Consider the following 12,073-nt stretch of genomic DNA (forward strand, 5'->3'; position numbering starts at 1 on the left):
AGAGAGGTTGAGCCGTTGCTGGTGGATACGACCTGGTTGCTACCGCCGCTGCAAGACCATCCCGCTTTGCGGCGGGCTCTGGTGAATACCAGTAGCAACTTAGAACCGGTCCACCGACACGGTCCACGCCAATCCCTCTCTGGCACAGAGGATCCACCTCCAGCCAGCCGAATCGTGACAACCTGGCTCTACTATTTGACATATAGGTCATGTACCATATTTTTCGCCGTATAAGACGCACTTTTTCTTCCCCAAAACTGGGGAGGAAAAGTTGGTGCGTCTTATAGGCGAATACCTGCAGCCATCAATGGCCGGGACCCGCCGCTAATACAGGACATCACCGATCGCGGTGATGCCCTGCATTAACGCTTCAGACGCGGCGATCAAAGGTGACCGCCGCGTCTGAAGGGAAAATAACACTAACCCGGCTGCTCAGTCGGGCTGTTCGGGACTGCCGCGGTGAAATCGCGGCGTCCCGAACAGCTTACAGGACACTGGGAGGGACCTTACCTGCCTCCTCGGTGTCTTCTCCGTGCCGGGATCCCCTGCGCTCTCCTGCGACGTCATCACGTCGTCGCGCACGCCGTCATCCAATAGGAGCGGCGTGCATAGCAACGTGATGATGGCGACGTGATGATGGCGACGGAGAGCGCGGATCCCGGGGAGCAAGAAGTCCGGAGCGTCGGGGACACCACGGGGACGCGGCGACAGCGATGGAGCGACATCCAAGGCAGCAGTGACTGGTCCGGAGCGGCGGGGACACGTGAGTATTACCTCCTATACAGTGGTCTTCAACCTGCGGACCTCCAGATGTTGCAAAACTACAACTCCCAGCCAACGGCTGTCCGGGCATGCTGGGAGTTGTAGTTTTGCAACATCTGGAGGTCCGCAGGTTGAAGATCACTGTTGGGTGCAGAATCTTTTTTTTCAAAATTTTGCACCTTTGAAATTGGGTGCGTCATATATGCCGGTGCGTCCTATAGGGCGAAAAATACGGTATGTGATTTATCATACATTAATAACAGCTCTTGAGAATTATTGCCCAAAGAGAGTAAAGCATTTATAGAAGATTTAAATGAACTTAAGAGTACCTACACTATCGGGTAACTTTTTATCAAAATAAACTGCCACGTCTGTACATGAGGAGCAACATTATTTATTTAAACTATATCATCCTCTCCTGTTCAGACTCCATTGCTAATTGTCTCTTGGTCATTGGGTGGAGACTAGCTGCTATGATGTCTCCTACACGCTGTACACATAAGAGGAGTTTCTGCTCTCCTCTAGCACACTTTTAGAGGTAGCAGCATGAAGGATAATATAGAGAAGTACTAAGCAATGTATGCTGTGAATCAAGCACTGGAGTGGGCATATACCCATATTGACTGACTTTCAAGCAGGTTTTTCAGAGTGAATTCTGAGTTTAGGTGTGGGAGGTTAGGTGGTTGGTAAAGAACCTAATATGAGGAACTCTATTTAATAAGCTGAGGAACAAAGAGAGATGGATCCAGCTCGGTGCAGATAAAATGATTTTAATCCATAGGACAAGGAGGATACAAGTAACGCGTTTCAAGCGCTGTACGCCCTCTTAATCATGTATGATTAAGAGCGCGTACAGCGCTTGAAACACGTTACTTGTATCCTCCTTGTCCTATGGATTAAAATCATTTTATCTGCACCGAGCTGGATCCATCTCTCTTTGTTCCTCTGATTGGCTGGTGCAATCCAGCACCTGGATCCGTGCTCTGCTGTCCGAGGCGGGGTGAGCTGGTCTTCACTTCACTTGCACTCCTATTTAATAAGCTGTATTACATAATTTCTTAAATTTGCTTGTGCAATTGTTTTATGCCCAATGGTCCTCATTTGCTAAGAGTGTAGGGTTGTATTTGTTGTAGGTTTACTAATCCAAATATTTATTTTCTTAATTTATTTACTATTCTTTGCATTTGTGTGGGTTTTTTTAATTACAATTTTAGTGCATACTTAACTTTTTGACGCATGCTGGAAAAATAATTATTCTAATTTGCCTTTTAAATAAATATTTGTATATACATATTACCTAGGGAATCTAGTAGCAAGCAAAATCACTTAGAATAAAAACAACCAAAATTCCCGAGGGTCCTTCCCAAGTAAAGGAATTGGGTAATATGATTTTGTAGGGTAATGTGAAGTTGTAAACCTTTATAAATATCCAGGGTCCTTATGCAAATGTGTTGCCATGCCCCCTTTTGTTGGGTTTTGTGGTTTTTTTCATGCTCATTATGTCACATGCTGGTGCACAATGGGGCACCCTGGCACAGGCATGTTGCAAAAGCCTGTGCCTAAATACAAAACAAAACCTGTGGGAAAGAGCTTAGTAAATGAGGGCCGATGTTTTGGAAGTGGGGTGCCTTTAATGAAGCAACTTCAGACCATTTTGAAAAAAATCTTTATTGTATTCAGGTAAAAAAAACACCTGGAGGATATATACAATTGGTACCGCAGTGACATTCAGTTAACTTCTACACTTACAACAGGTAGACAAGTACATGACCTATAAAAAGTGCAGGCTTCAGGACCGATTCTGGCAAACATGGCTTTTATCGAAGTCCTAAGGCTTATGTAGTAGTATTGTTTGTGTCTTAGAAGAAGAGTATTATGTTAGCCTCTATGTCCTTAAAGATGTATTAGCAAGCAAAGCTAGTTGAAGAGACTATATAAATTTTGTTTCCAAATATCTGGAGCTTTTCAACCATCCCCAGGTAATATTTTACAAGGATTTTGATAGCTGCTGCAAAGGCACAGCACCTTTAAGCGACTCCTTCTTTTACTGAGGTGTGTAGTAATAGTAACGTATAACTGTGAAATGGTATAATATGCAGCAAAAAAGTTTTTTTTAGTTTTTTTTAATCAGGAAAAGACATATGCATGTTGAATTTTTTTAGGTTCCCTGAGACACCTCTCCCCTTGTAAAAATGTTCAGATTTGCTTTTTATCTGTGTATTTTATACATTGATTTATTTTTTGCAGTTTGCAGACAAATTTCAGGAAGTTAAAGAAGCCGCAAAACTGGCCCGAGACCGATCGCAAGAAAAGATGGAAACTTCTAGTAATCATTCCCAAGTAGGTCCCTGCTATATATGGTTTTATTAGGTTTCCTAAATAGTTATATTTATGTGCAAAAGGTTGTTTTTTTTACAGAGTGCAGTTATCCTGTGCATTATAAGAACATACTAGATGCTACATAAGAATCTGGTCATACAGCATTGTCCCCGCAGGAGATAAAACCGCTGCAAAGAGGTGTTTGGCAGCAGGGTATCCCCTTTCCTCTTGCCCACTTGACCAAATCATATTAATGAAGGAGAGTGGGAAAATATTTGACAGCAGTAACAGCAGTATGAATCGTTTTCGTCTATAGAGAATTCATGCAAATTCCACCATAGTGTGAATGTACTTCAAGAAAAGTTGTCATGCTGATTTTAATCTTAGCAGTATGCCCTCAGGTCTGCACAGACATCTGTCGTGGATTCCCAGCAGAAGTAACACTGCAAAATCTGTATGGAAATGTATTTTAAAATCTGAATAGTTTACACCATAATACCCCCTAATCCTTGGACAGGTGGGTCAAGCACTTGTTTTACCCCTTAAAGGGGTACTCCACCCCTAGACATCTTATCCCCTATCCAAAGTATAGGAAATAAGATGTCTGATCACGGGGGTCCCGCTGCTGGAACTCTTCCCGATCTCCCTGCCGCATCCAACGTTCGTTTATCAGGCACGCAGCAGAGATTGTGGGGGTCCCAGAGGTGGGACTCCCGCGATCAGACATGTTATCCCCTATCCAAAGATATCTTGCGGGTGGGGAGCATGCCTTTAAGGATCACAGTTCCCCCCCCCCCCCCCCCCCCCACCACCTCACCTTCTAAAAATTCTAATGCTACAGACCCATATGAGTGCTTGTTTTTTGCGCCACCAATTGTACTTTGTAATGGCATCATTGATTTCATCACAAAATCTACGGCGAAACAAAAAAAGAAAATATTTGGGACAAAATAAAATAAAAATATATAAAAAATGCCATTTTGTAATTTTGGGGGCTTCCAATTCTACGTAGTGCACTTTTGGGGTAAAAATGACACCGTATCTCTATTCTGTAGGTTAAGACTATTAAAGGGGTACTCCACTGCAAAACTTTTTGTTTTAAATAAACTGGTGCCAGAAAGACAAACAGATTTGTAAATTACTTCTATTAATAAAATCTTAATCCTTCCAGTATTTATCAGCTGCTGTTATGATCCACAGGAAGTTCTTTTCTTTTAGAATTTCCTTTGTGCCTGACCACAGTGCTCTCTGCTGACACCTCTTTCCATAATAGAAACTGTCCATAGAAAACCTATCCTGCTCTGGACAGTTCCTAAAATGGACAGATGTGTCAGCAGAGAGCACTGTGGTCAGGCAGAAAGGAAATTAAAAAAGAAAAGAACTTCCTGTGGATCATAACAGCAGCTGATAAATACTGGAAGGATTAAGATTTTTTTAATAGAAGTTATTTACAAATCTATTTGACTTTCTGGCACCAGTTTATATAAAAAAAAATGTTTTTCAGTGGATTACCTATTTAAAACGGTACACCCTCAATTGATCGTGTGACCGACCACAAAAACCCTATTTCCCCATCCACTAATCTAATTATAAAACTTAACTTTATTGAAGTAAAAAAATTTGTTAAAAACCTCAACCCACTGGTCTCATCGGTGTCACAGATAGCAATCTATGAAACAAACATGCTGCCGCATGTTATAGTGAAGTGCACATATAAGGTGCTGTGGCTGCAGTCAACAGCTACCATGGGGTGAATGTTAAAACCTAGAAACACATCGCCCACCCAACGTCAGTGTCGTTGTCTGGGTGCGGTGGGGCGGACCGCACAGTGACACCCTCTGGTGGGGTGACACCCTGCCGTGCGTCCAACCATTGGTGTCACGCGCGGTTTCTGTGAGCTTGTTCTGCATTGGAGATGGAGTTAACAGAAACAATGTGAGATAATACTATTATACCCACCCAATTGTGCCCCCACTACCCAGCTGGACTTCAAAGGAGTTAACTTGCACCTGGAGTCCATCTGTCACTGTCACTGATATGTGACATGATGCCGAGGTGGGCGTGGATGTAATGTGTCAGACGGCTGAGCTGCGCTGACGTCTAATACATCAGCTGTCAGGACTGGTCCCAGGCATACCAGTACAGTGAAGCATGCGTGAGGAACAAACAGAATGCTCAGGAACAGCAGCGGTGAGTGGTGCTCCCTGCTTGGAGAGCTATGGGAGGGGGGGGGGGGGTGTTAACATTGTTGTTTGAGAGACTGACATGATTACATGAGGCTGACATGGGGCACAGTAATGGAGGGGGAGGGGGCTTGTTGATGAGGCAGACATGTGGCACAGTATTGTGGGAGTTGGGGGGTGATGAGGCTGATATGAATCACCCCCCCCCCCTTTACTGTGCCTCGTGTCTGCATCAACACCGCCCCCCCCTCCCCCAACCATCCCATTACGGTTCCTTCCTCATGTCTGCATCATCACGGTTTTTATGGGCTACAGTATGGGGTTGTATTATATTCATAGGGTACATTGTGTGGTAGTATTATATTCATAGGGTACAGTTTGTGGTAGTATATTCAGAGGGTACAGTGTGTGGCAGTATTATATTCATAGGGTACAGTGTGGGTTAGTGTGTGCTGACATAGTGAGGAGCCAATAGCATCTGGGCATCAAGTTCTACAAAGAGAAGATTTTGCTGGAAAAAGTCCTGGTGGTATGTAGCCCTAGCATAGCATTGATCAGTGTTATCGGTGCTCGACTGCTCTGGCATGCCATGACTGACTGGAGCATTGGAGAACTGATCGGACAGCGAGGAGACAGATAAGGGCTGTTCAGGATGCTGCGATTTCACTGCAGCAGTCCCGCTGAGGTAGCTGGGATAACTTTTCCCCCCATCTTAGATGCCACCGCCAACTTTGATTGTGGCATCTAAAGGGTTAATACCGGACATCAGCCTGATCGACAATGTCTGGCATTAGCCGCGGGTCCTGGTTGCTGGTAGCTTCATATAACAGGAGGGGGCAATGGATGTAAATATACGTCCATTGGGGGAGATTTATCAAAACCTGTCCAGAGGTAAAGTTGAGTTGCCCATAGCAACCAATCAGATCGCTGCTTTCATTTTTCAGAGGCCTTTTCAAAATTTAAAGAAGGGATCTGATTGGTTGCTATGGGCAACTCAGCAATTTCCTCTGGACAGGTTTTGATAAATCTCCCCCATTGTCCTTAAGGGGACAGCACAGCCCTCTGCAGGCTGCGTGGAGTGAATCCTTCTTCATGTACCTACCAATTGGGCTACCTCTTTATCTATGAGAGTGATATTTAAATAGCCAAAGTCTTATTGTGTCAGTCACAAACTGTTGAAGGGAACGAAGGTATTTTCATAGATTTACAACAATATGACTGTGCTGTTATTTTGTTATCTCCCCAAGGCAGAAAATTTTGCGTATATTTGATGTAGCAGTACATATGGCTTAGCTAGTATATGACCTTTCCATTGAAAATTATACAGACTAAGTAAGCATTACCTGTACAAAACACTTATAATCCATTCAAAAGTGTGGAAAAATGTAAAGTACATTGAAAATGAGGACCTAAGCAAACCATGTTGGCATGCCATTTATTTTGAGCCTTGTTTTAAAATGTTACTATAGCAACTGCGGGACGCCCACCTATTCATTGCGAATAAAGGACCATATATGGGGAAAATCATATACTCTTGTCTGTAAATAACATCCTGGCCTGCTGCTTAAAATAGTTATAGCCTTGTACATATATATATATATATAATGTATATGTATAATATTTTTTTTTATGTTGGTCATGCCATGTTATAATACAGAGGAGCATCTGTATTTCTCAGAGAATGTGGGAACACGCGCCGAAGCTGTCTGCATTCTTAGGGTACTTTCACAAGGGGTGGATTTATTTGCGGGTTTCCCACTGTGTATTTGAAAGGGGGCGGGCTCTTTGCGGTTGTCCGCAGCAGATTTTCCGCTGTGGATAATCCGCCGCAAGCTCCATTGAAGTCAGTAGGGTCTGAGGCGGATTTTCTGCAGCGGAAAATCTGCTGCGGACAGCCGAGACGAGCCCGCCCCCTTTCAAATATGCAGCGGGAAACCCGCAAATCCACCTATGTGAACGTACCCTTATACAGAAAAGACACACCCAGTAAAATCGGTGTATTGTCAGGTGCACAATTAAAACTAAAATCATCAAAACCTTATTGTATTGTGAATTTGACGAGGCATTCTAAGGTGATACTGTCCTTTTGTACCCAAGATGACTAGTGATTGTATGTTCTCCTCTGTGTCGGGGTGTGTTCACATGTTCAGGTTTTTAATTGAAACTGTTCAATACAAAACCAAGAACAGATCATAAGTGGAGGACACTTATAAAGGAAATACTAAAACTACTCCTTTCAAATACATTCCTGTTTTTTTCATTCAATAATTCAAAAACCTGAACACCCTAAGCGTAGTGACAGAATTTATATAATCATATACATTTTAATCATATCCTGCCCAAGAGGGTTCCAATAAACTAATTTTACTGTAGCAAGCCTACATGCATGTGCCTCTATATCTGTGTCTCCCAACCAGGGTGCCTCCAGCTGTTGCAAACCTACAACTCCCAGCATGTCCAGACAGCTTTTGGCTGTCCAGGCATACTGGGAGTTGTAGTTTTGCAGCAGCTGGAGGCACCCTGGTTGGGAAACACTGCTCTATATAAAATGTGAAAGCATCCTCGCTGGAATATTGACTGAATCTCAGGAAACAGCAGGAAGATGGGAAGAGATCAGTCAATCCTCCTGAGAGAATATGCAAAAAGCTTCAAACTAGATAAACATCTATCAAGAGCTATTTATATGGTTATACTGAATGTCAGTAATGTGCTTCCGACCAGAAGAGTACATTTGATAGCAGCAGACCATGCTGTCCTAGAGGTACACTTCTGCCTCATGGTTCAGGCAGCATGAAAGTGATGCACGGCTTTTACCGAGACTCTTCCCAACAGAAAAGAATACTTTTTCAGTCTAACATATTCACAATTTCATCTCTACTTTCTAGTATGACCTGAAACAAATCTTTTTCACTTTAAAGGGGTACTCTAGAGAACTGAACCTATCCCCTATCCATAGGATTCCCATTGGTTGCCCCAACTCCCCGATCTTCTGTAGAGGGCCCATCTACTAAGTCGTCAGCGTGCTCTGGCCCCCACCTTCTAAAACAAGCGCAAATGACAGCCCGCTTAGCCAATCACTGGTAGCAGCAATGTCCTGCCTCAGCTGGTGATTGCCTGAGTGGCCCGTCACTTGCGCTTGTCTCAAAGGGTGTTTGGCGAGGGGGAAGGGGTGTCAGGGAGCACTCAGATGAGATAAGTAGCTGGGCCCTGTACAAAAGGTCATGGAGGATCCCAGTGGTCTGCGATCAGACTCTTATGTTCTATCCTGTAGATAAGGGATCAGTTTAGTTCCCCGGAGTACCCCTTTAAGGCTGATTCTCCAGAACATTTGAATGTGATGTCTAATATTTGTACATAAATATCTATGCAGGCCTGATATGTGCAATAAAGAATGAGTGCACATTGCTTGCTGTGTATATGTATACCATATATTGAGAAGTAAAGGCATGGAGTCTGCTGGTTAACAGGAACAGATACCAGTTTGTAGTGGGGGTTTGGTAAATGCTCAGGACTGTGCTTTCCATGGATTTCAGTACCATGTCTAATTGTGGCTTGGTGGCTGCCAAACTTATAAAATCACCTTTTTATTCCTCAGCCTAGTGTCAAGGAGGTGGGATGAAACTACTGAAGTGTCACATCCGGGCACACCACCTTGCTCACGGTCACCTCCCAACCCCTTCTTGACTGATGTGCAAGGCTGTGAACATTAGAAAGGACTGGAAGGTGAGGGCTAGCTAGGAGGCATTAGCTGGGCCCTGCCTCTTTGACACTTAGCTGAGAAATAAAAAGGCAGTTTTATAAGTTTGGCGGGTTCTATCAGATCCAGGGAAGTTACAGCTTCATACCCGAACGGCTATCCAGCAGTGTCTGCAGCTCTTAGCAAACAGAACTGACAGATTCCTTTAAAGGCTTTTTCCTGAACACGTTTCCATCCAGTCCCGTTCATTATATATGCTGTTATTGTAGCTTGGGGGTGTAGGGTAGGTAGTGTGTAGCTGTGCAGTGATGAAAGGGTGTTGGATTAACCCTTAACTGTCGTGACGCCAGGGTGCGGGTTCCTCTCTGTATATATGTCCTACAGCCACCCGTCCCAGGAACGATAGGGAGGAATAAAGGATTGTCCACAACCGGAATCTTAGTAAACTGAAGATAACTTTACTGCAGATTTTATGCAGGTTTAACGTAGTAACAGTCTTTACAGAGGACCGGACTTTAGGTTCCTCACAGGTTTGGTTGGGACCTTGTAGGAAATAAGCTTGAAGTAATTGCTTTACACTGTTCCACTGGATTTAGGGAAATTGTTTAGGTCCAGCAGTCACGTAGGATTGAGTTAGATTGAACTAACGGTTTTGTATTCGGCTGAAGTTAGCAGGCTTCAGGCCTAGATTTGTCTTGGAGGTATACACGGAACTCCTCTCTCTCTGCTAGTCCGGAACCCAAGAGAGCGAGGATTGGATAACAGCGCCCTTATATCTAAAGGGGCGGGCTTCAAGCTTATTGGTCCCCCAGACTTGTCAGTCCTAATACAAAAAGCATTGTGGTACAACACGTGACATGAGCACCTGACCTGAAAGGTCCTTAACCTTAGCAGAACAATATCATTATCAATCACGTGACCTAAGGTCCTGGAAGCAATATTAACACTGTACATTCTATATATTACAAACACATAAAATTAAAGAAGGAAGAGGTGATTAGGGGTTATCCCACTAAGAGCATCCTATCCATACGGAGGAACTCTGACTTTGGGGACTTATAACACAAGGTACAGTACGTGTACAGTACCGGGACACCACACTGTAAAGACCATTGCTGATCACTGTTCTGTGGTGGGCTTTGCAAAAACCAATAACTTTTCTGGGATTTCCCATATCATACTGTTTAATAGACCAGGCCCCTCTCATTTTCACAGATTATTTAACAGCTCGGTCTCCAGATTCTCCTGAATCTGTCAAGTCGGAAGTCATACTCTTGTTCCATCCTTATTAACATTGCTTCGTAAAAAAACATGAAAGCCAGTACATCCTTCGGTAATTCCCATCATTTTTAGAGCTTACATACTAAAAGGATTTCTCTTTTGGAAGATGCCTGCCTCTGAAATCTATGAAATCACATTGTTATTGCAAGGAAAAATGTAAAACTTGGTAGCTGTTGCAGTGTGTGACCCACTATTGCCTACGGCAGTGGTCTTCAAACTGTGGCCCTCCAGATGTTGCAAAACTACAATTCCCAGCATGCCCGGACAGCCGTTGGCTGTCCGGGCATGCTGGGAGTTGTAGTTTTTCAACAGCTGGAGGGTCACAGTTTGAAGACCGCTGGCTTACAGGATATCAAGATAAAGGCTTGAGAGATTGAGAGATTGATAGATAATGGCCCTCATTTACTATTGCAAACCCGACATGTTTTATCGGGTTGTGCGCCAGATTCTGTCGCATTGCGCCAGATTTTGCGCCAGAATTGAAAAAAAAAAAACCCCGACTAACTCTCCATTTTGCTAAGAGAACCCGAAAAAGGGGCGTGATCACCGGGGAAATGGGGTGTGGTCTCCGAAAAGGGGCGTGTTCTTGACGTTTTCACAAAAAAACAACATATTTACTAAGGTTTCCACATAAAATGTGGTGGATTTGAGCTGAGGAAAACCAGACAGATCAGAGAATGTGTAAAAGAAAAAAAAAAGAAAAATGTAGGGAAGCCTTAGTAAATACCGTGGAAAATAAGTTGTAGGGAATTAAAACCCACAAAGAAACCTACACTCCACTCTTAGTAAATAAGGGCCAATGTGTTAAACAGAAACTCATACATAGTCAAAGCATCTCCAAAGCAATAGGTCTTGTGCGGGTGTTTCTGTTATGCAGTGGCTTGTACCTACCAAAAGTGGACCAAGGACAACTGACGAACCAGCAATACAGTTATAGCGAAAGTTAACCCATTTAGTCTGGTTTATATGGGGAAGAGATGGTGTCTCAAAGCACTATGTGAAGAAGGCAAGACGGCCGAGGAAATGGGATGCTTTAAGAAATGTTTTTCTGGAAAACCTCTGGTCCTTGCATTTACGTGGCTGTTACTACCACATACAGACACGTACTGCCCACCTAAACATTGTAATAGCCCAAGTAAACCCTATGACAGTAAATGGCAGTGACCTCTTTCAGCAGTGTACTGCAATACTTGTTCAGGAATGGTTTGAGGAACATGACGAAGAGTTCAAGGTGTTGCCCCAAAAAACACAAGCCCAATCCCTGAAGCACCCAACTCCCAATAACCAGGACTTAGTAGATTTGCTGCCAATGTCTTGATGCCAGATACCAATGGATGCTTTGGTGGGTCAGAGCTGTTTTAGTGAAATGAGGGGGCTTACATGATAGTAGGGTGGTGGTTGTAACTAGGGATCACCCGATTATCGGTTTGGCCAATATTATCGGCCGATATTCACGATTTTGGACGTTATCGGTATCGGCAATTACCTTGCCGATAATCTGATAATGCCCCGAACCGCCCCGGCCAGAGACCGCCGCCGCCACTGCCCCATTGCCTCCCCCATCCCCGGATTAAAAATTTCCTGTTCCCGGGGTCCACGCTACTTATGGCTCCTGTGCTGAAATAGCCGATAATTTATACCTGAATGTCGGGATAAGTTATCCACAGATTATCGGTATCGGCCCTAAAAAATCGATATCGGTCGATCCCTAGTTGTAACATTATGGCAGTTTAGAGTATATGATATTACACTTTCCTAATGTATCAGTATCGTTACCTCCAAATAGAAGAACAGATTTTCTTCAAGAAACAATTTAATTACAAAAAAATGA

The 12,073-nt window shown here is 43.6% G+C and overlaps 1 protein-coding gene across 4 annotated transcripts in view; it reads left to right on the plus strand.

Moving 5' to 3' along the window:
* The window catches only part of HOMER2 (homer scaffold protein 2), a 163,251-nt gene that overhangs the window by 121,044 nt on the left and 30,134 nt on the right, over positions 1–12,073 (plus strand). For all 4 annotated transcript variants that reach the window (XM_056572166.1, XM_056572168.1, XM_056572165.1 and 1 more), the window contains one exon: positions 3,010–3,102. In XM_056572166.1, coding sequence (XP_056428141.1) covers positions 3,010–3,102 — 93 coding nt within the window. The remainder of the gene's footprint in view (positions 1–3,009; positions 3,103–12,073) is intronic.

Source organism: Hyla sarda, chromosome 4, assembly GCF_029499605.1.
Source record: "Hyla sarda isolate aHylSar1 chromosome 4, aHylSar1.hap1, whole genome shotgun sequence".
NCBI classification, from domain to species: domain Eukaryota; kingdom Metazoa; phylum Chordata; class Amphibia; order Anura; family Hylidae; genus Hyla; species Hyla sarda.